This window comes from Macrotis lagotis, chromosome X, assembly GCF_037893015.1.
Source record: "Macrotis lagotis isolate mMagLag1 chromosome X, bilby.v1.9.chrom.fasta, whole genome shotgun sequence".
NCBI classification, from domain to species: Eukaryota; Metazoa; Chordata; class Mammalia; order Peramelemorphia; family Peramelidae; genus Macrotis; species Macrotis lagotis.
Window position 1 is genome coordinate 455,075,284 of NC_133666.1, and position 22,009 is coordinate 455,097,292.

Genomic DNA, 22,009 nt, shown 5'->3' on the forward strand with positions numbered 1-22,009 from the left:
ATTAGAAGTATCCATTTGGAAAGTAGGCTTTTAAAATATTTAAAATATTTGTTTACTTTAGTAAGTTAACTATGGCCCAGTATTTAAGCTACCTTAATTTGCTTATTGAATTCTACCTTGTTAACTATAAATTATCTACAAAGAAAAATGCTAATTATTGTCAATTAAAATATCACAAATTCCTAAATTGGTAAGCTCAAATTAATGCGTTATTATACAAGTCACAAAAGACAAGAAAGTAAGGAAGCTCATTGAATGAGACCAAAGATGAGTTTTCCCATCTGTAGCACTTGTATTAGCAGGGAAGACAAACCACCTAAGTTTTCTGAATCTGTTTCCTCATTTGAAAAGTAAAGATACTACCACTGGATCTTTGCCTCCCCAGGTGAATCATGAAGATCAAATGAGAACATATATAATGAGAATGCATCTTGTAAACTGTAATATACTATGTAAATATAAATTAGGTAAAAATTTTTCCTACACCTGAAAAGTCCTTTCAAATTTCTGCCTAGCCAAACAAGTTCATTCTTTCACATTCAAATAAAAAATTATTCTCTAGGTCCCAAAGCCAAGGGTTGTCTCTCCTTTTATTTCAAAATTCTGTAAAATGATTTTTTTCAATTTCTCCTCCTATTAGAAACTTTGAGTTCCTAGTATCAGACTAATTACAGAGTAGGTATTCAATAAATGCTTTTCTACACTAAAAACAAAGACATGCTTTCACTGAAGACAACCCAAGTCAGTTCTTGAATGATTAAAGCAAGCTGAACGAACAAGTTATTTATCTCTAACATTTTCTAGGCTGAAAATCCCTAACCCTGTATTAACTATTTAGTATGTATGTATGTATGTATGCATGCATGTATGTGATTTTTGACCCAAAGAGAGATTGCTGAACTATTAGTAGCAACAGCATGCTGGCTCTCCACAGAATCAACATAATCTTACCCTTCTACTTAACGTTCATCATGTAGCCAGAATCTAATGATGGTAGATAATAGAACTGCAACTACTACATGCCAAAACCACTCTAATGATACAGCTTTTTTCTGTCCCAGAACTCATTTTTACATCCTATACTAAAAGGTGATATTTTTCAACTCCATGAAAGAAAGTAGTGTTCATACATATAAAACTTGACACGTATAAAAAGCTCTACTTCGCCAATGCTACTGCCTAACTACTACCAAGACATCTACTCCCTAATGGGAAAAACCACCAGGAAAACTAACCTGTCTTAGATGGTCAAGTACTGCCATCTCTACCACCACTACTAGTGGAAGTTATCTTTTATATGGTCATGGTTATTCACCTTTCTTCTAATTTATCAACAATGCTATTGTTGATAAAAGTGCCTGTTATCTACAGATCGTGCAATAAGTTCTATGGTAGAGAAATCATCTAAGGTAGCAAGGATGGATTTTTATAAATGATCCACAAACATGACACTTCAAAAAGTTCAGGAATCCTGAATTCCCTAACTCCTGAAAAATTTTATTTATTTGTCTATAATATAAGTGTAGTTTATTCAGTTTCTGATATGAACAGATACACAGATAATACACAGATAACAGAAGCTAAAGAGAGGTAATGTAGTATTATTATGGAAACCCTCAAACTATCCCAAATAAGTTTTCAACAGTATAAACTGAATTCTAATCCTGGTTCAGCCACAAAATAGCTATTTGACCTTGGGCAAATTATTTAACCTCTTGGGTTCATCTGTAAACGAGTGAATTAAACCAAATGACCTCTAAGGTTCCTTCTAACTTGTACTAAACCTGCAAAGGCAGAGTCCCAAGGGCAAATTTCTCTTATCCCAGAAGGAATCTCAAAAAATAACTATAATTATTTTTCCTGGGTTCTTTTCCTAAAAGATATCCCAGAGAAAAGGCCTCTTATAAAGGAAAGATAAGAGTTGTTTTTTCTAAATTTATAATCTGGTTATTTTATTTTTTAGTATCATGCTGAAATATTTTTCCAAAGGGTTATTCAATTTAATATTAGCATTCTGCCTTCTCCTGGTTAAATGTGTGTGTATGTGTATAAAATGATTTTTTTAAATTCTGTATAAGCTGCCAACAATTAGTAAATAAGCTCTGCTGCTCAAGAGTTATGTTCTATATCATAAAGTTATTGATTATTTGGTCTTTATGGTGAAACACTCTATAAAAGTAATAAATGTTTTATTTTGTTTTTAAATTTAAAAAGGATCATGAAAATACTTCAAACACTTTCTGAAGGAAAGTCACATTTAAATAGAATAGTGCATTTATTAATATTAAAATATATTCTGCATATATTTTGATACTTCATTTCAATGTAAATGTAAAGTTAACAGATTGTTCCATGAAAAATTACTTTGATTTATTAAAAAAATACTGAATAAAAGCTATTTATGAATTATAATAATCCATATTTTAATTAAGGCTAATTTCATTAACCTCTAAAACAGCCTCCCCCACTGTACAAATTAATTAATTGATCATCTTATATAAATCTATTCAAATAGGATAAAACCATAGCTATTCATTGAAAACTATATAGAACAGTTAAGTACACTACTCAAGCTATAAAGCCTTATATTACTCCAATCCATGTCATTACCCCAAAAAGAACATGTAAAACCTATTGTGACAGTAAAGCAATATTTCTTATTCTATATGTATCTAAAGACTGTCTCACTACTCTAGCCAAGGTGTTTCTTTTTTCTTTGCCTTTTTGCTCTGCAGTGCTTCTAAGTATAGTGACAGCAGCATCAGGCTTTACTAGTAACAGCGCAAGCTCAGTTAAAATCTGGAAAATATAAGTGGAAACATGAGAGACCGCTTTATTTGGCAGTGCTAAAAAAAATAGCAGGACAAATGGCAAAGCAGTGTGTTGGGACTGCAGGATGAACAATCAATAGGCAGAAAGCTAGATAGAGGCTTCCTCAGCTTCTGGATCGACAATCGACAGCTGAGAGACTATTTTTTGCTATGGTTGACTAAATATGGTCAGGGAAGAGAGAAGCACAAGAGAGACCGTTTGCCTGGGAGTGCATGTTTTAAATGCTTAGCTGCCTATAAAGCTGTAACAGTTTAGCTCAACCCCTCTGAGTGGGAAATATGCTTAGCCTCTCTAGTGTCCATGTGGAAGTCCTGACCTCGCTTGCAGATTTGACCTCTGGAGATAAAAAGGTAGTCTCAGTACAGATTTGCCTACCCTTTAATCTTGGAAACTAAAAAACAAAACAAAAGCAAAACCTCTAGCAAGAAAAGATGCAGTGTACTTTTTTAAGAAGCCAGAAGAATCCAATACATTATGGTGGGGGTAGGATAATAATGGGGGAGTGGTTATGCTGTTGTTTTTGGAGGGGGGGGGAAGAAGGTATGCTTTCTTGTCATTTAAAAATTATTAAGTAATTTCCTCTGCAACTTTTTTTTCCTCTTCCGGAGCTCTTGAAATGAGCTAGGTTCATCTTCCTTGGACATTCTAGCATCCTTAACTTTCGGTCCAGCAAGCACAAGGTACTTATTTCTACGCAGTAAAAGTAATTTGACATGCCAAGAAAGATAGCCAATGATAATTAAATTTTATTGTAGACACTAATTTTGGGGGGGAGGCGGAAAGGCTAAATTTTATCTATTTAAGAAGGTAAGGTACAATTACTGTCACTTCCCCCTTATTCCCCCCCCCCCCATGTAATGAAGAGCTGAATCAGCAAATAGAATGAACGAACACTCAGGATGAGATGGCTGCTGCTGATGGGTCTGTCTCTCTAGGTCATTACCTCTCTTCCAACTGCAAATGCTGCATGATTCTAAGCTTACAGGTAACAGCACCACAAGGCCTATGTTATTCTGTACTTTTAAGGATTCCTTTGATTTTCTGCATGTTTACCTATGATTTGCTAGATAGTTGCTTTTATTGATTAATTATCTATCTGGGCACAGTTTAATTTTAGAGTTCAAGTAGAAAGCCTTAGTAGTGTAAAAAAAGACTTTGAAAAAGCAGCTCAATATATGACAGATAACTTATTTGAAAGATATTATCTCATAAGTGTAAAGATCCTTTCCTGCCATTTATTATTAATTACTAAAATTAAAGGTTTAATCTCGGCAATAGCTGTGTAGTGGATCATTTTTTCACACACACCCCCAGTATAGTATCCTAATTTCAGATATCGTATCTTAAAAATTATTAACTGAATATTCCAAGATTCAGGACACTGAGAAAAACAATCTAAGATTTTTTTAAAAATGCTTAACACTGAATAAAGTCAATTTAGTTTAAACTCAATGTGCATGTTGTAATTCTAAGACTGCATTGCTGTTTCTCCTTTTAGTATTGGCTATCTACAGCTACATTCTGATTAGCTCTCTATCAGCTGCACTAGTTTTTTGTCATGGGTTGCAGTAAATCTACTTTTCCTGGCCTGATCTTCTTTTATCTACGAAATTTCCTGTGATACTTTATTTGCAATAAGTCTTCAATGTTATAAAAATTAAGTCCCCTCTTACTATAACTTATTTTTATGTCTGACAAATGCAAATGCTAAAAAACTGAGACAATCCCATACTAAAACCTTTCAGTTCTTTTAAGTTGGACCTTACTCATATACTTAGTTTACTGTTCAATTGCTCTAGCATGTTCATCAAAAAAGGTTAATAAAAAAAGAACAACTTTTAATTGTGTAGCAACTAGATAAACATTTTATATCTGATTAAGTAAATAAGTTTAGTAACTAATAATGACATTTAAGAAACATTCAAAGACATTCAAAAGAGCATTATCTACTTTTAACCTATGGCTTATTAGTAGCTTAAATACAATAAAAAAATTATTTCTTTTCTCTTTAAACATAATCATTCTCTTGAAAATTTGTCCTGAAGACACTATGGACAGATTTTATTGCTTATAAATTATAAAATCTACATTAGAATAAAAGTATTAATTGGATGAAGCGGGAAAGTTTTTTTAGGATGTAGCATATGAAAAACTCATTTTCCACTGGACTACCTGCTTTTAGAATTCAGAAGCACAAGAAACGAAAAACTGCTGAGAAGACCAAGATGAAACCTTTCCAATTACAGAAACACACCCTGCATAACTTCATCAGGTCAATGACTAATACAAATATGGCCTAAAGAGGATGAAGAGCAAGATATGTTTGGAAATAACTATATCCAGCAAGAACAAAGAAGTATAGTAAGCCTTAATGCCAAATCTGCAGGTAAATGATATTATAAAGTTCAGTCCTTGTGAAAAAGAAATCTCGGCAAGTAATTGCACCATTTTTGTAAATAATGACCAAATTCAATGTTATTCTAATGATAAAGGAATAGGGAAAATGAAATATTTCAGGTTTATTGTGATAATCTTCTAGACCTACTCAGAGTACATACTTCTTTATGTACCCATATGAACATACAATGCTATGGAATGTAAAGAAGTATGTATTTTTGGTAGGTGATAAACCACCAAGGGGGAAGGAACTAGACTGCGACGGAAAGGAGCAACATTTCTTTTGGAATGACCTTCATGTGGCAAATTAACCTGGTAAGATAAAGGACATTTTTTAGTATTGCCACAATAAAATGTGAAACAAAATATTCCATTCCAAAGACATTGATTGCATTTATGTGGAGGAAGAAAGATTTCTGTTGAGAAACATAAAGAAAAATATGAGTATTTTGGTTCTATTTTAAAAGCATGCTTTCTCATTCTGAGTAATATAGATGACTAAAATGAGGACAAAAAAGTCATCTATCAGCATAAAAAGAAGAAAAATACAGTTGGTATCTATCAATGTTTTTGATTCAACCATTAAATTTAGGTATGTCATTTTAATAAGATATTTTGATTTGTCAAATTCAGAAATAAAAAAAGTTTACTCACTCAAAAATGTTAGCAAAATACTGAAAATAAAAATAGTTGTTGAAATCTGACCTACAGATATTTGGGGAAATTTCTTTCATCGAAAGGCTTTTTTTTTTAGTTGTCTTAACAATCAGTCACAGCTATAGTTTCAATTTAAAAGATTAGTTATTAACAGTGACCCCATTCTCTGACTTCCTGCCCCCCAAAAGAAAAAATAAGTTTGACCTTATTGTTGAATTTTAAAAAAAGGAAACGAGGGTTTTTAGGGGGTTATTTTACTATTTTTGAGCATTGATTTAACAACCCAGTCAACTAAATTTAAGCCAAACTAGGTTGACTTCTAGATACCAAATTATTCCCTATTTGCAAGGTATAGTGTGATAATCCAATTTATAAAAAAAGGCTAAAGACCACCTATTTGTAGAAATCTTCAAATATAAGAAATCTAGAAAGAATTAGCATTAAAATTATAAATTGTAATGAATAAACACCATGGAGAGGAGGGTGCAGTGTGAGAAAGAGATACTATATGCCCATCAAAACAAATAAAATAAGCACTATTAAGGTGATAAAAAGAATGTGTGAAAAATGCATAAAAATTTAAAAAGTATCTTTGTTTTGTTTTATGGTACCTGATTAGTGTTAACCATTAGAATGTCTAAATAGGAACTCCATGACTTACTACCTCAACAGTGGTTGGTGCTTTCTACTATGTTCTCCAATATTACTACTTTGTTATGAATAACCTTACAGAAAAATTATTCTATAGATTCTAAAAAATTTTTAATTACTGAAAACATTCCAATAATCCATTATCTCTTATAATTTCATATTAAGACGATATGATACTTGGAAACAAGATGACAGTTTGTCAATTATAAAAGGTAGAATTCTATATTGATACTACTGCAAATTAGATCAAGTTAACATATCTAAGAGTATATATTCAGTCAATCTGAAATGTTAAATCTATCACTTAGATCAGCTGTTCATTTTTAACTGGAGTACACATTGAACTCTGGGCATCTGCTGACACTGTTGTAACTCAAACATTTCAACTATCTCCCTGACAGGGATAACAGATGCTGACATTATCAAATGCTGTACTATGCGTTTCTTTTTTTCCATGGCCTCTTTTTGCCCCGATATGGCCAGTATATGAAACTGAACTGACATCCAAAAGCACACTTGAGCAGCTGGATCTGCTAAGTAGTTCCCATATAACTGATAAAAATAGCAGTCCATTTTAAAGTTATAATCAGTGCTTAAGTCCAGGCAACCTGACACCTGCTATGTTTCTATTAGAATACACAGTGTAAAGAAACTATTTACATAAATATCTTCGGCAACATTATGCTTAGCTACCAACAGATGCAGGATCTATTTGACAAAAGTTGTCTGAACTGTTACTGACCCAACTCCTTTGTTCCTTAATTCCCTCCAGCTAAACAAAAGAGGAACAATAAGGAATTCTGCTGAAGTTCTGAATGACTCCTTTAACTAATGCCACTTTTAGGCTGTTTTTTTAATTGAGTTTTTAACTTCTTATAATAATATTTCAGAAGACAAGCTTTGATATTCTGTCCCTTGCCAAGTCAAATCTAAAATGTAAATTATGTTAGATGTTGTTCTTCTACTTTCCAAATTGTCATTACTATGCTACCATGAAATAGTGAAATTCTATTTGTTCAAATGAATATATCTTTATATTTTCTTACAACATCATTTCTTTAATACTGAGATTTCTTTGGTCAGGGTACTGTCTCTACTAAAACAAATCACAATCCCTCTATGCCAGGGGTCAACCTAGTGATAAGCCTATCCAAAATTAGTTAGGCTAGTCATCAGGTTACAAAGTCCAAAATAGGTCTCTATCCAATACCTCACCAGCATTGTAGGTTTGCCAGGGTATATATATATATTCCACAGAAACCTAGGGTCACCTCTACAATAAAATGAGGTAGCAAAGATTTTGGTGAAAGTAAAAAAAATACTCTTAATCAAAACTTCATTTTGCTTATCAGATGGGACTGGGTAACTTGTATTCAAAATTAGTGTATCTTAAATAAAATGACGATATAAGTAATTTGAGGAAATTAAAAGATTAATGGAAGAGAAAACTAGTAAGCTATCTGTGTAAGGTTAGCAGCATTACACCAGTGATGGCAGGTGAAAAAATAGACTAATATATGGTAGTTCCTCTCACCCACAAAGGTTCAAGCAAAATTTTAATATATGTACAATCTATTTATAAAACTAAAGGGCAGAGGTACTTCCTCAAGGCCTCTTTATTCTTCTCCACCCCTTTTCAGCAACTTGGTATTGGCCCTCAACAGTTTAAAACTAAAAAAAGCAATGGTGATAGAATGGTGATAGAAAAGGTGTGACCCGTTGAAATCAAGAACAATGCACTTCAAATATAAAAATATCAATTTCCACTGCTTAAACAATCTGGTTTACTGTCTAAAGATTTAAACTAAATATAATGCTTTATTCTGAATGAAATTACTTTTAAAATGAGTAACTCTGCATTTAAATTTTATGAAGTTGTTCAAAAGATGGACACTGTCATATTAATTAGTGTAACAATCACCAATTTCTGTTCTTCCCCTGAACAAAAGGATTCATTCAGACTAGTCATCTTTAAAACAGAAACCTTTTGACTCAACTGAAGCAAATATAGATCTTGCTAATTTCTAAATCTTACAGAAGTACAATTTCATAAAGGTTACTAATACACACACACACACACACACACACACACACATATTAAACTGTTTCAGATCAAACAGCTCTAAAGCATGACAATGCTTTGCTAAAGCTGGTAAAATGGAACCAAATCACCTATTCAATGGATTTGGTCCCCTTCAACCAGCTGTAGCTATGCATTGATTACTACAAGAAAGCAAAGACTTTCAATAAAGAACTAATTAATAAAATACATATGTCAACTAATTTTCAACTTAAGTTTTTCAGAAGATGGGTAAATACAATACAGATAACGGTTTACAGTAACATCTGAATCTTATATTTTATCAAACTGTATTTTAAAATATTTGACTGTAAAGATTAATTTTTGATAGTCAAACATGTTTATTAAAATTTTTTATGAAAAACAAATGTTGACTGTTAAGTTTCTCAATACCCTTACTTAATTTTTCTTAACATTAAATTTATTTCCCCAAATGGTAAATGGTAATGAAATCGAAATATACTTCATGATAGAAAAACTAAACTTCTTTTCTATAACAGAGCAGTCTGAAAATCTATACACACTAAGCCACTATTCATCATTACATATAGTTGAGTTTGAGACAAATTATATATATTCAATATGGAGTTTATATTGAGGAAAAAGGTTGTATTATATAATGGTGAGAACTGTATGATTTCATTGATATATGGAACTGTTTAGTGAAGAGATTCCCTTTATCAATTCAGGTTGGCACATTCTCAGCAACTTTAAAGGGCTGCATAGAGAAGAGATGAAACAAAATTTCTGGTTATTATTTGTTTTTGGTGATTTAATTGGGGATAAGTGACTCCTCCAGGGTTACACAGCCAGTAAATATCAAGCATCTGGGACAGGATTTGAATTTAGGACCTCCTGACTCCAGGGTCAGTATCACTTTGAAAGTTAATTTAGCCCACTTAGCATTAATCTGAGAATTGTAACTATATTCTCATTTCAGTTAAAATTCACCTTGATTAAAATTAATGTGTGAGGAGAGGGGAGGGAAAGAGACCTATATAAGAATACAGCATACCTAGTTAGGAGCTGTAGCAGACTAGGAAAAAAAACCACAAGATCAGGAATCATTTCATCCTGGGTTCTAGCCTCAGCCTTGCTCCATACTATCTTTGTGATCCTAGAAAAACTGCACACTCCTTTGGGTCAATGTATCTTTTATCCATAAGACGATGTTCGATTGTATTATTTATAAGACCCCCCCCTAAAAAATTCTAATTAACTATAAAATCCAAATAATTTACCTGATTTACTATCTAGGAATAAGCACCAATTAAATCACTATTTCAAACCCATACCTTCATTAAATGTACATTTATTAATTATATTAAATATTACTAAAATACATTTTACAAAGAAAAATACAGAAAAATGCTTTACCTACAACTCTCCCAAACAATTATTTCTATTTTGAACAGCAGTTACCAAAGAAAGAAGAAACTCTCTCACCACAACATAATACATCCTTCTCCAGACAGCCAAATGACTAAATTAAGGAATCTTGCTTAATAGTTGGGAGGGAAGAAGAAGGGGGGAAAACTAGTGAATCTTATTCAAATACTCTGAATCTTCTACTGCCTAAAAGGACAAAGGCTTATTAAGTTTTTCCAAATATCATTCTATTCATTCTAGCCATTCCTACAACCGGTTCAGTAATCTGTGTAGTACTTCCCCTGGTACAAAGGCATTTAAGGTCCATAGATGATAGGAAAGGAAAGGTCAAAATATTTCAATCATTTACAAATCTTCCCTTTTTTGTCTTCACAAAAGACCTTTAATATCACTCTTTACAATTAGGAATTTCTTAAGAAAGGTATAAATTTTAAGTACTCTCTAGTCCATTCAACTTTGTCACTGCCTTGTCTATAAAACCTCCAGGTAACAAATGGAGGCAAGTATTTCAAAAGATTAATGAAGGTTAGTGAAAAGTAGACATGCTCAGACAATCTCTTCCTTTTTCTATTCTCATCACTTTGTGGTGAAAAATACTGGAGAAAAGGGGAATTTGGGGAAGACATGAGTATAATTTGACAAGTCCTCTTTAGTTGACAGTTGATGAAAACTGCCTATCCGAATGCCATATTTTTGTTTCCAAGTTAAAACAAATAAAGAGTATATCCTAATGACATATCTACATATACAACAAAAGCAGGCATGAAATAAGAATAGTATATCAGCTTAATTTCCTTTCTCAGGCTGCTTCTAGATTATAAATATACCAAAACTCAATAAAGTCCCTAGTATAGTGAGATAGACCACCTGAGAAAAGGGGTAGGAGGGGGAGAAAGAAAGCTTTTAACATAAAGACTCAAGTTCCTATAGCTAAATTATCATAAAAATAACTATTACACTCTTTAGCAGATTCATTATTAGCAATAAAAAGTTAAATTAAAAACAATAACTTTGGGGAGGCAAAAAAGAGACTACCTGAAAGAGAATGCCAAGAAAATTTGGTTGGAAATTCAGATAATTTTCATTATGTGTCTTTTGTTGACTAATTAACAATTCTTGGCTAGGTTCCAATCAGACAAATGAAGAAACTACTAACAACATTTAGTACTGAAACAATTTTTTTTTTAATACAGGGGACTATATAAAGAAATGAATCTCTATAAAAATCAGATTAAAATAAGGAAAGACATGTATAATTGATAGCATATTGTTTGCCTTCTCAGTAGTTGGAGAAAGGATTTGGAACTTAAAACTTTTTTTTTGAAGAATGTTAAAAAGAAAAAAAACATAAGGAAAATGAGGCAGCCATAACATAATAAAAAGCTGGCCTCAGAGTCAGAAACCCTAAGTTGTAACTCATACTGCCACATGTGATCCTGAATAAAACACAACTTCTAAACAATCCAGGAGATTCTCTTCAGTTTAAGACAGGTGACAGTTTAAATTAGTAGAGGTAGTTTCCTCATCATTGATTCCCTAAATAATGAAATGAAATTACAAATATGGTTTGTTTTAAAAAGTAATTTTCTATACAATTTTTATAAAGTTTCTAAAAAGTTACATGTAATTGATTCATTATCCAGAATATTTGAAGATGCCAATATCTGAAGCAAAACTGTTCAGTGTTTAGCCAATTTAAAATTCCTATTTTTCTTTCCCAAAGGAATTTAAGAAATAAGTTTTCAACTAAAAATGAAATTATCTTGCTAATAGGTGTTAATTTGTTTACTTCTTAACTACCAGGCAAATAGCAAAAAAAAAATGCATTAGATGTCAATCAAGAAAACCTAGATCCAAATTTCACCAGAGAACAATAATACATTTAACTCATCTCAGAACTATGCAATTTAACTTCTTGAAGGCTCAGTTTCCTCATTGTAAAATAAGGACACATGACCACCAGGGTTATGAAAACCAAATAACATGTAAAACATTTTGCAAACCTTAAAACACCATTTACATATGCTAGGCATTTCAATGATAATTATCATTACTACTATTTTCATTAGATGTATCTGAATATATTGCATGGCAAAGGTTGGCAAACTAGGCTAATTTGGTCCACAGTCTTTCTCTATGAAGCATAGAAATTTGAGAATTGTTTTTGCATTTTTAAAATATAGTTTATTATTGGACTGCATATGTAGGTTGCCCTATTCTAAGTTATTAGAACATTTTATTTCTTTATCAAACTGATAGCTGCAAATCTAGGAATACTTTTTTAAAAAAAAGGTAGTAAGACATCACTTCTTCAGAAAAATATGTTGGCAGATTATGACTTTTTCCATTTTCAAGAGCAACAACTAAAAATATATATTCTATCATATTTCAGGTAGTAAGTAATCATGTTTTAGCAGGTCAAGGGAAAAGGGAATAAACAAAGTGTATGGAATAATGGGATTTTATGCTAGCTAAAATTTCTTTAACTCCTAAGTTTTGGAAACTTGAAAAGAATTTTTAAATATGGTAATGGAATTTAAAAATTCGTATCTTGCTAAAACTACATTAATTTCAATGATGAATCTTTATGAGAATCAAGCAGTATATGTAAAGTAGTAGTTATTTTATTTGTTTTCTTATACTTTAAGTAAGGCATGAAATTTTATTTAAAACATAAGAAAACAAAAAAGTAACAGAAATTGTGATAATCACAAAATTAGGACCAACATATTGTTTAAGGAATTGTTAAACAAATATGGTACATGAAGTAATGGAAAAATCACTAGTGGCACTATAAGAAATAAATGAATATGGAAAATTCAGAGAAGAATGGGAATAAAACAAACTCACACAAAGTGAAGGAAATAGATATTCTCTGGCATTTCCTATGTCCAAAACACAGTTTTCCCAAAATGAAAAATCAATCTGAAATACTAGAATAACAATCTGGGCATATAAAAGATGCTTAATAAATTTTTGTTGAATGAATGAATCTGATTTTCTAAACTCTAACATGGCCATACCCAATTCGTTTTTTCAAATTCAGAATAAATCAGTAACAGATCTTTCTTTCTACCCTGGCTTTATTCAATATTCTTTTTTTTAGGGTTTTTTTTTGTTTTGGGGTTTGTTTTTTTTGGCAAAGCAATGGGGTTAAATGGCTTGCCCAAGGCCACACAGCTAGGTAATTATTAAGTGTCTGAGGTCACATTTGAACTCAGGTCCTCCTGACTCCAGGGCTGGGGCTCTATCCACTGCACCACTCAATTATTTTCATGATACAGTAAGGAATAGAAATGGTAAATTATAAGATATGAATCTTAAATTTTATTAAAGATGCACAAAGTTAAAAAGCAAGCAAATAGATTTTCAGGACCAAGTTCTCTATGAGCAAATCTTTGCCAACTCTCTGAAATATATGAAGCAGACAAGAATATATATTCTCTTCAGTTTTTTTTAACAAGACAATGAAGTTAAGTGACTTGTCCATGGTCACACCGCTAGGTAATTATTATGTGCCTAGACCTATATACTCTCTTCAAATGAAACATTGCCAAGTACAGAGAGTAGCAATTTTTTTTGTCATTAAAATAGCAATGTGGTACAGTGGAAGAGAGCTGAATATGGAATCAGAAGAGTTAGGTTTGTTTGTGTAATGTATACATCACCTAGATAAATCTGAACAAATTACCTCTCCTTATCTATAAAGTAACAGCATTGGACTAGATGACCTCTAAGACCCTATGATCTACCATTGGTAGCTGTTGAACTAAGAAAGTTGTATGCCTGAAAACCCTAAGAAATAAATCCTATCAAATTAGGCAGGGGCAAAGGATACTAAAGAAATCAGTATTTCTTTCTTTATAGGATTAGGAATAAAGTGTCATCTTTTCTCTGCATTATAATACTTCACTTTTATTAAAAGTTTATTAAGGGGCGGCTAGGTGGCGCAGTGGATAGAGCCCCAGCCCTGGAGTCAGGAGGACCTGAGTTCAAATCTGGCCTCAGACACTTAATAATTACCTAGCTGTGTGGTCTTGGGCAAGCCACTTAATCCCATTGTCTTGCAAAAAAAATGTATTAAAAAAAAGTTTACTAAACACCAGGACTGTGCTAAGCACTGAGGAAACAAAGGAAGAGAAAAAAATATTCCCTTCTCTCAAGGAGTTCACTCACAGTCTAGCAAGAGAGAGAGACAATAAACCAAAAAGATAAACTGGGGTAATCTCAGATAGTTAGACTTTGGTTGGGAAGCAAGGAAGGTAGAAATGAGGACAGAGAGCATCCCAGGCACAAGGAGACAACTAACAGTGAAAAATCAGAAAAGTCCTTGTATATGTAAGAACAGCTAGGAGTATAATATTCCTTGGATTCCAAAATACACTAGAAAGGTAAGATGGGGCCAGATAATGAAAAACTTTGAAAGTCTAACACAGAATTTCATATTTGAACCTGGAGGCAATTAAAGGGTCTCTATAGTTTATTGAATAAGGGGATGTTACATCAGAATTCCATTTTAGGAAGATCCATTTGACAGCTGATTAGAAGATGTATTAGAAGTCAAAATGTAATGAAATAGGAAAAACCACCAGTAGGCTATTGCAGTAATTAAACATTGAAAAAAAAATGATCCAGATGATTCCCATATCAAGGATGAGAAGCAGGTGTAGGCATATAGTAATAAATATTAAAAAACCACTAACAAGCTTTCTGAAATGGCATTTTACACCTGAGGAATCTCTCTGAAACGTAGACAGCACTTTCCAATGTCCTTCTTCCATTTATTCAACAAAATTAAACTTAATTCAATTCCAAAAATTTGGAGTTTCTGATAATTCCAGGTGGAGTCTTCTTATTAAAGTTCAAATTCCTCAGTCTGACATTTAATTCAATAATTGTTTATCAAGAAGCATTTTAAGACAGTTAGTTGTAAGACACATAAAGACAAAAACAAAACTGTCTCTTGCCTCAAGGAATCTGCATTCCACAGGGGAATGGGGCAAATGACAATAGAGAAGATCTTATCCAAGGATTTTTTTTGGGGGGGGGGGGAATCCTACAGTGTTTATTCCATTCTATTTATTTTAATTTTATTTGAGGGTTAAGTGACTTGTCCAAGGTCACACAGCTAGGCAATTATTAAGTGTCTGAGGCCTAATTTGAACTCAGGTCCTCCTGCTCCAGGGCTGGTACTCTATCCACCACACCACCTAGCTGCCCCATTCCACTAATTTTTAAATAATAACTTTGCAGACACAGACACTTTAGCCAAAAAGGAGATCCTGGGCAAATTATGTGATCTTGGGCAAATTATTTAACTTCTACCTGCCTCCAATTCCTCATCTCCAATACAAGGATAATAATAATAGCAACCTTCAAGGAATGTTGTGATGATAAAATGAAATATTTGTAAATTATCACTTTGTAAACAATAAACATATAAATGCTAGATGATGATGGTGGTGGTGGTGGTAGATGATGATAATAAAAATAAAACTATTTCAACCTCCACATTATACACATTTTAACACTGATTTTGTATTTTATCCAGGAGTCAACAAGAAGCTAATGAAGGTTTCTGGGCAGGGTAGTGACATAGTAAAACGTTTATCAGCAGATTTTGACATCTATATATAAGATAGGCTGATTACAAAGGGAAGACATTGGAAGTGGATACTATTATAATACTACATGAGAGACTTGACTAAAGCCCTGAATAGGATGGTTGCTTTCTCAGTAGAGAGGAAACATACATAAGAGATATTATAGAGCCTGAATTAGCAGGACCAAGCAACTAACTAAATAAGGATGACTCCAATGACCTGGAAGAATGAGAAAGTGGCAGTGACAGTTATGGAAAGGGAAATTAAAAAAAAAAAAAAAACATTTACAGTTTATTTAATATTTGTCACTTTGGGACCATGAAGAAAAATAAATGCACACCATCCAAAACATAGCTTCAATTGGAAATATTTCACAAGAAATGTCAACTAATAATAAAAAAATGAATTTCACCTATCCTTTCTTATAAACTTGTCTATATAATATAATTAGAACACATTCTCTGAAATCTCTAAACAAAGTTCAGGACAATAGAGCAATAAGTAGTTAAGTACCATTTACAAGAACCAGGCAATTAACTAAAACATGATAGTTACCTTCAGACCTAAGAAAATTCATTCCATGAAAACAAAAAATTCAAAATGCAATTTGCCTCACTAAAACATTTTGTTCTAAATAAATGCACTAAATGTTTCTATAGACAAGTTTTTACCCTCTTAATTTACTTCACAGTAACTTTGTTAGGGTAACATTCAAAAGGAAAAGGTTATACACAGGAAACAAAGTTATTAAATAAGTATAATTATAATGAACATCTGAATGAATGATTAACAAATAATCTAATCAGTATCAAAATCACCATTACCAAGATCTGAGGTAAACATTTTAAGGAAATCTATAGTTACTGTAACAGTAGCTATACACTAGTAAAATGAAAAATATTTAGTAATATAAGATCTATATCATAACCAAAAAGAGATAAAATGTTATATCTTTACCTGGGGTTTCCCCGTAGTGCAGCATGGTGTAGAGCATTAAATCCATTGTTATTGGTGATTGTAACATCGGCTCCAGCCTCTAGAAGGACTGCAAGGATATCATCACGTTTTTTACTTATTGCATCGTGGAGGGGCGTATCACCTTCAGAGTCCTTAGATAAAATTTTTTAAAACATTACAGACCATTTATAACCTTGTATTTAATGACTTCACAATATTATGACTATGAGAGACTCAACTTACTAAACTAATATAAAACATGGAAAAATTATAATCTGTCATTAATCAAAATTTTGATATACAATGTAGAATTTTTTTAAGTTTCAGATAAATACTTTACCTTACATAAAAATCATACTTTTATTATAATGCACAAGGGCCAACACAAAAAAATTAAAAAAATGAAACAAGCTCTAGTGATACATCTCAATCAATACTAAAATATGAAATGGAAAATCTTCCTCAAAAAATTAGCAATATGAAAATGAACCAACCAACAACAGTATCTATATATACTATCTTTAAAATCGCTACCAAATTTGAACCTGCTCAAAGTTCTACGAGCATTAAATTAAATATCCATCATTAATCCATCTTTGCTTAAGTCTGTTGTTACCCCAATACATTCAACCTAAAGCCATCAAAAAGAAGTCTTTTTCAACTACATATACATGCATATATATATATATATATATATATATATATATATATATATATATATATATGAAATTCTACCTACTATACTTGAGACATGTCCCCAAACCCCTCCAAATTTCTATAAAACTCCTATAATCACTTCACTCTTCCATAGACCAAAAAAGAACAGTACACAGACAGATCTGGAAGGGACTTCAGAAGCCATCTAGTTTAACCCCCACATTTTAACAGTAAGGATGCTGAGGCAAGGGAAGAGGGGGGAGGGAAGTAGGGTGCTATAGACATGTCTAGGGTCACTACCCTTTTATGTATCATAAGCATCACAGGATGAATTTGGTGCCCACAATAAATGCTCTTACCACTGAACTATAATGTGGACCTTGTCACATAAATTATGGCATCTTTATTCTAATGATGCATTTACCCATAATCAGTTCAAAGATTATTTATTAGGCTCCTATTTCATGTCAATTGTTGTATACTCTAGGAATTCAAAGATGAAATAAAACATAATTCCTGGCCTAAAGAAGCTAACAATAAGGACAATTAATATATTCAACAGATTAGAATGTAAGTACAGGGGCAACTAGGTGGCGCAGTGTATAGAGCACCAGCCCTGGAGTCAGGAGTACAAGAGTTCAAATCCGGCCTCAGACACTTAAAAATTACCTAGCTGTGTGGTCTTGGGCAAGCCACTTAACCCCACTGCCTTACAAAATATATATATATATATACAGAAGATATAAGACATGGCATGAGAATCCTCTTATGTTCTGCTGAGTACATGGCAAATGTTTTCTAGTTTTCTCATTTTGTATTTAAATTTAAAATAAATTATACTAGGAAGGGGGAGGAGAGGCATAAAGAGGGAGAGAACATGGCATGAGAGATAAGTGAGGAACTATTGCTTTTAGATTAGAGGGTACAAGAAAAATTTGGGAGTTAGTAACTAAGCTGGGGCTTGAAGGGTAGAAGAATTTGAAAAGCAAGAGTTTGGGGACAGGAGAGAGATGTGGAAAATGGCTTGCACAAATGTGCATGGGATTTTAGAACTGGAAGAGATGTAAAAAGTTATGAAGTCTGACCCTTTGGTTTTACTGGTGGGGAAGTTCAAGTAGAAAGTGGTAAATTTAGCTGGAATGTAAAATAAATACAAATAGAAGATTAAAAGCGTAAATCAGATTACAGAGGATCTCAAAATTTCTATAATTCAAATTAAAATGAAAATTGAAGAACCTGTTATAAGCACCTACTAGTTGCAGAACACTGGTAGCTAACAGGGATACAAAGACATTCACAAAATAGTCCCTTGCCTCAAACAATACTGGGAAAGATGCAAAAAAAAATTCAAAATATTTTAAGGTAGGAGAAAATATCAACAATATCATGGAAAAGATCTTAGCCTCAGGGAAGCTGAGAGTAGAATGGAAAAGAAGAGACTGAAAGCAAGTTATTTCCATAATCCAGGCAAAAGATGATAATAGTCCAGAATTTAACTATTCAAATTAGCAGAAATAGGGTTAAATAGAACCTGAGAATTTTCATTGTTTTAAATTATCCTAAATTTTTCACTGATGCAAAAGTAATCATGTAACATCAATATTCTCTCCCTGAAACATGGAATACTGTAAAAGCTGAGGAATCTAAATTACAAGTAACCCAAGTTCGATACAATGGCAGTGGAGGATTTAGGCAGACTGCAGCACGCTGTTGCCAAGAACGATAAGTTAAAGATGTGGTATAAAAGACAATCATTAAGAATATATCTATAGGGTTTACATTGGAGCCAAGATGATGTGGATTCAAATCCATCTCTAACACACAATGACAATGTAAACCCTAGAAAAGTCATTCAACCTTAATGTTCTAACTAATTTTCTTTTTCTTTTTTTCTCTTAATTTTAGGGGCATCTATTAAATGTTAAGGGGCAGGCCCAAAATAGCAGCCACAGACTTGCAATGACCTAAATCAAGCTTCAGGAAAGAGGTCACCAAAGCCAAGAAGGGAAGGCCTGGCTCTAATACCACAACAAACCCCAATTGACAGCAACCCCTTCTCTTCAGAAAGATCAATCAATTTCATTCCCTTTTCTCCCCACCCTTTCTTACAGGCAACCCATTATGAAGCTTTGTTAGTGGAGGAAAAGGGGTTTTGGGATGCGTGCACAAGTATGACCAAGTGAGACTCAACTGCCCTCAGCACCAATGACCACCAGTCTCTCCCCAAAGTCTCAAAAATGTGTTTCGAGAAAGAGTAATAATGATTTATGCCCATTCCCCAAGTCCTGGAAGCAAAGAAAATTCTTGTCAAGAAAAATGAATTAAAGTCTCTTCTACTTTCTTCTTTCTTCCTAGAGGTAGGGAAGCACAGGGTCCTTTCCCTTTTCTTTTAATTTCCTCAGCAATTTGGAGGATGAAGCCTATGGTGAATATGGGAACACTCTGAAAAACTTCACCTTTGGGACTGACCACTGGGCTTGGGAATATGCGCTCACTCATTCTATTATCCACAGGAAAAGAGGTGCCTGCCCCTGAGCTGGGAGAGGGCTCAGGAACTCTGGGGTAAGGAGGTGTGTATATGTGTTATTTATTTTTACTTTATTAATAAGGAAAATCATCAGCTATTTCTTCGTCTCTAGCTGCTTACTGTGGAAGCAAGAAAAAGTTAAGAATTTGCAATGTGTGCACATGTGTGTTCTTCTGTATATATGTATAACTTTGATTATTTGAGGAAAGTTAAATAAATTGTATGTACAAGGATTAAGTGCATGTGGGCAGAATCCAGAGAAAATACAAGACCAGACTCCACCAGTTATTTCTCTCAGAATTCATGAACAAATTGTCTAATGACTCTAATCGGAGATGTTCCAATTCACCAGCCAGGCAACTCCAGATCTTGTCCAAACTCCAGGCAGGGTTGAAAGTTCATCCTGATTCATAAATGTACTACTTCTTCTCTCCCATCTAGACAAATGTATTTAATACTGAAATAAAGTCTACTGGGAAAGTTATGGGTCAGGTGTCTATAAGGAAATACATGCATTCTCTCATGGCCAAATGCATAGGATAAGATTAAAATCTAGTAAACTTAAGAGCTAATAAGGGCGGGTAGGTGGCGCAGGGGATAAAGCACCAGCCCTGGAGTCAGGAGTATCTGGGTTCAAATCCGGTCTCAAGATACTTAATAATTACCTAGCTGTGTGGCCTTGGGCAAGCCACTTAACCCCGTTTGCCTTGTAAAAAAAAAACCAAACAAACAAAAAAAAAGTTTGACACACAGCTAAATTGTGTAGTACATATGCTGCTGGAAGAAGACCTGAGCTCAAATCTGGGTTGAATGACCCTGGACAAGTCACTTAACCTTTCTTTGCCTCAGTTTCCTCAACTGTAAAATGGGGATAATAACAGGACCTATTCTCCATAATATTTATGAAGATAAAACACTCAGAATAGTGCCATGCATAAAGGTTTATAAGTGCATTATATAAATGCTTATACCTTTTCCCTTCTCTTTAAAAATAACAACAAAAACAAAAGTAGGGGGAAAAAACCTTATATCCAATAATTTGTTTACCAAAGAGATAGAAAACAAGAAACGAACTAGAATTGCGAATGTGACAACTTTAGTTGAATAGTTATAAATAAAAGTCAAAGGAAGAAAGTTTATGTATTTTAAAAGATGAGTATGAATTTTAGATAAAGCATGAACCTGAAAAAGGCAAAAAAAAATGCAAAAAGGTTAAATGGAAACAAAAAGAAATAGAATAAAAAAGTCTTTACAAGTTCTTTGTCCTCAGATGGATAAATTTTTACTAAGCAAATAATGAGTAGAGAGTGTTATGCAATTAAAAAAGAATAACCAAAACCCATAGTGATTTTATAAAAAAAATCTGAATGCAAGTAGGTTGATCAGAATAGTTCACTGATCAATGTGCTGTGCTTAGAGGGAGTGAATTTTCATTTGGGATTTTTAACACATCTTCAATTAGAGGATGTGGACATGTCCACTGGTCTCCACTGTATCTCAATGATTTGGGAAGAATTTGTACAACCTGCTAGGCTGGGACTACCCCTTAATAAGTGATAAAGAAAAGTTGGCTAACAGACAATGTTTATCTTTTTCCCCTTTTCTGAACAGAAAAGACTAGGGTCCTAAGAATGAACTTTAATCCCTGAAATATCTATATGCATTATCATACTACCTCAAACACTAAGGCATCTCAGAACCAAAGATGTGATAGAAAACAGTAGGAGTCAGATGTGAAAGAAAATGTTTGTATGTTACTAGACCAAAAAATCTTTATACTCTAGGTGCCACGGGAAGGCAATGGCAGACGCATAGATGTACTCCACCACCACCATGAAGAACACGACCAAGATCTAAGAGCTGAGAAATCCTGAATTTATTTTCATGAATTACATCACTAATCTAAATGACATGAAATGACTCTAATAAAATATGAAAGGTTTCAAATATTTTTCAAAATCTCTTAGCAAATCTACTCCATACCTTCTGCTATCGTATCTTAAGAGAACTACTGGGTGCTTAGGTGGCACAGTGGATAGAGCACCAGCCCTGGAGTCAGGAGTACCTGGGTTCAAATCTGATCTCAGACACTTGATAATTACTGAGCTCTGTGGCCTTGGGCAAGCCGCTTAACCCCATTTGCCTTGCAAAAACCTTAAAAAAAAAAACTACTATATTCTAAGATGCCAGTTTTTATGATTTATTCCTCATTCTAATTTCCATTTCACACATTCTAAATCTTTATAAATAAATCTTATA

General features: G+C 33.1%; 1 protein-coding gene and 1 long non-coding RNA gene across 2 annotated transcripts in view; one reads left to right on the forward strand and one right to left on the reverse strand.

Annotated features, from left to right (window-relative positions):
* Positions 1 to 22,009, reverse strand: part of MIB1 (MIB E3 ubiquitin protein ligase 1) — a 149,297-nt gene that overhangs the window by 54,568 nt on the left and 72,720 nt on the right. The window contains exon 12 of the mRNA XM_074199524.1: positions 16,567 to 16,718. Coding sequence (XP_074055625.1) covers positions 16,567 to 16,718 — 152 coding nt within the window. The remainder of the gene's footprint in view (positions 1 to 16,566; positions 16,719 to 22,009) is intronic.
* On the forward strand, positions 3,022 to 8,630 carry LOC141496948 (uncharacterized). Its single transcript, XR_012471206.1, has 4 exons — positions 3,022 to 3,182; positions 3,441 to 3,512; positions 3,696 to 3,817; positions 5,015 to 8,630. It is a non-coding gene; the product is annotated as an uncharacterized LOC141496948 (long non-coding RNA).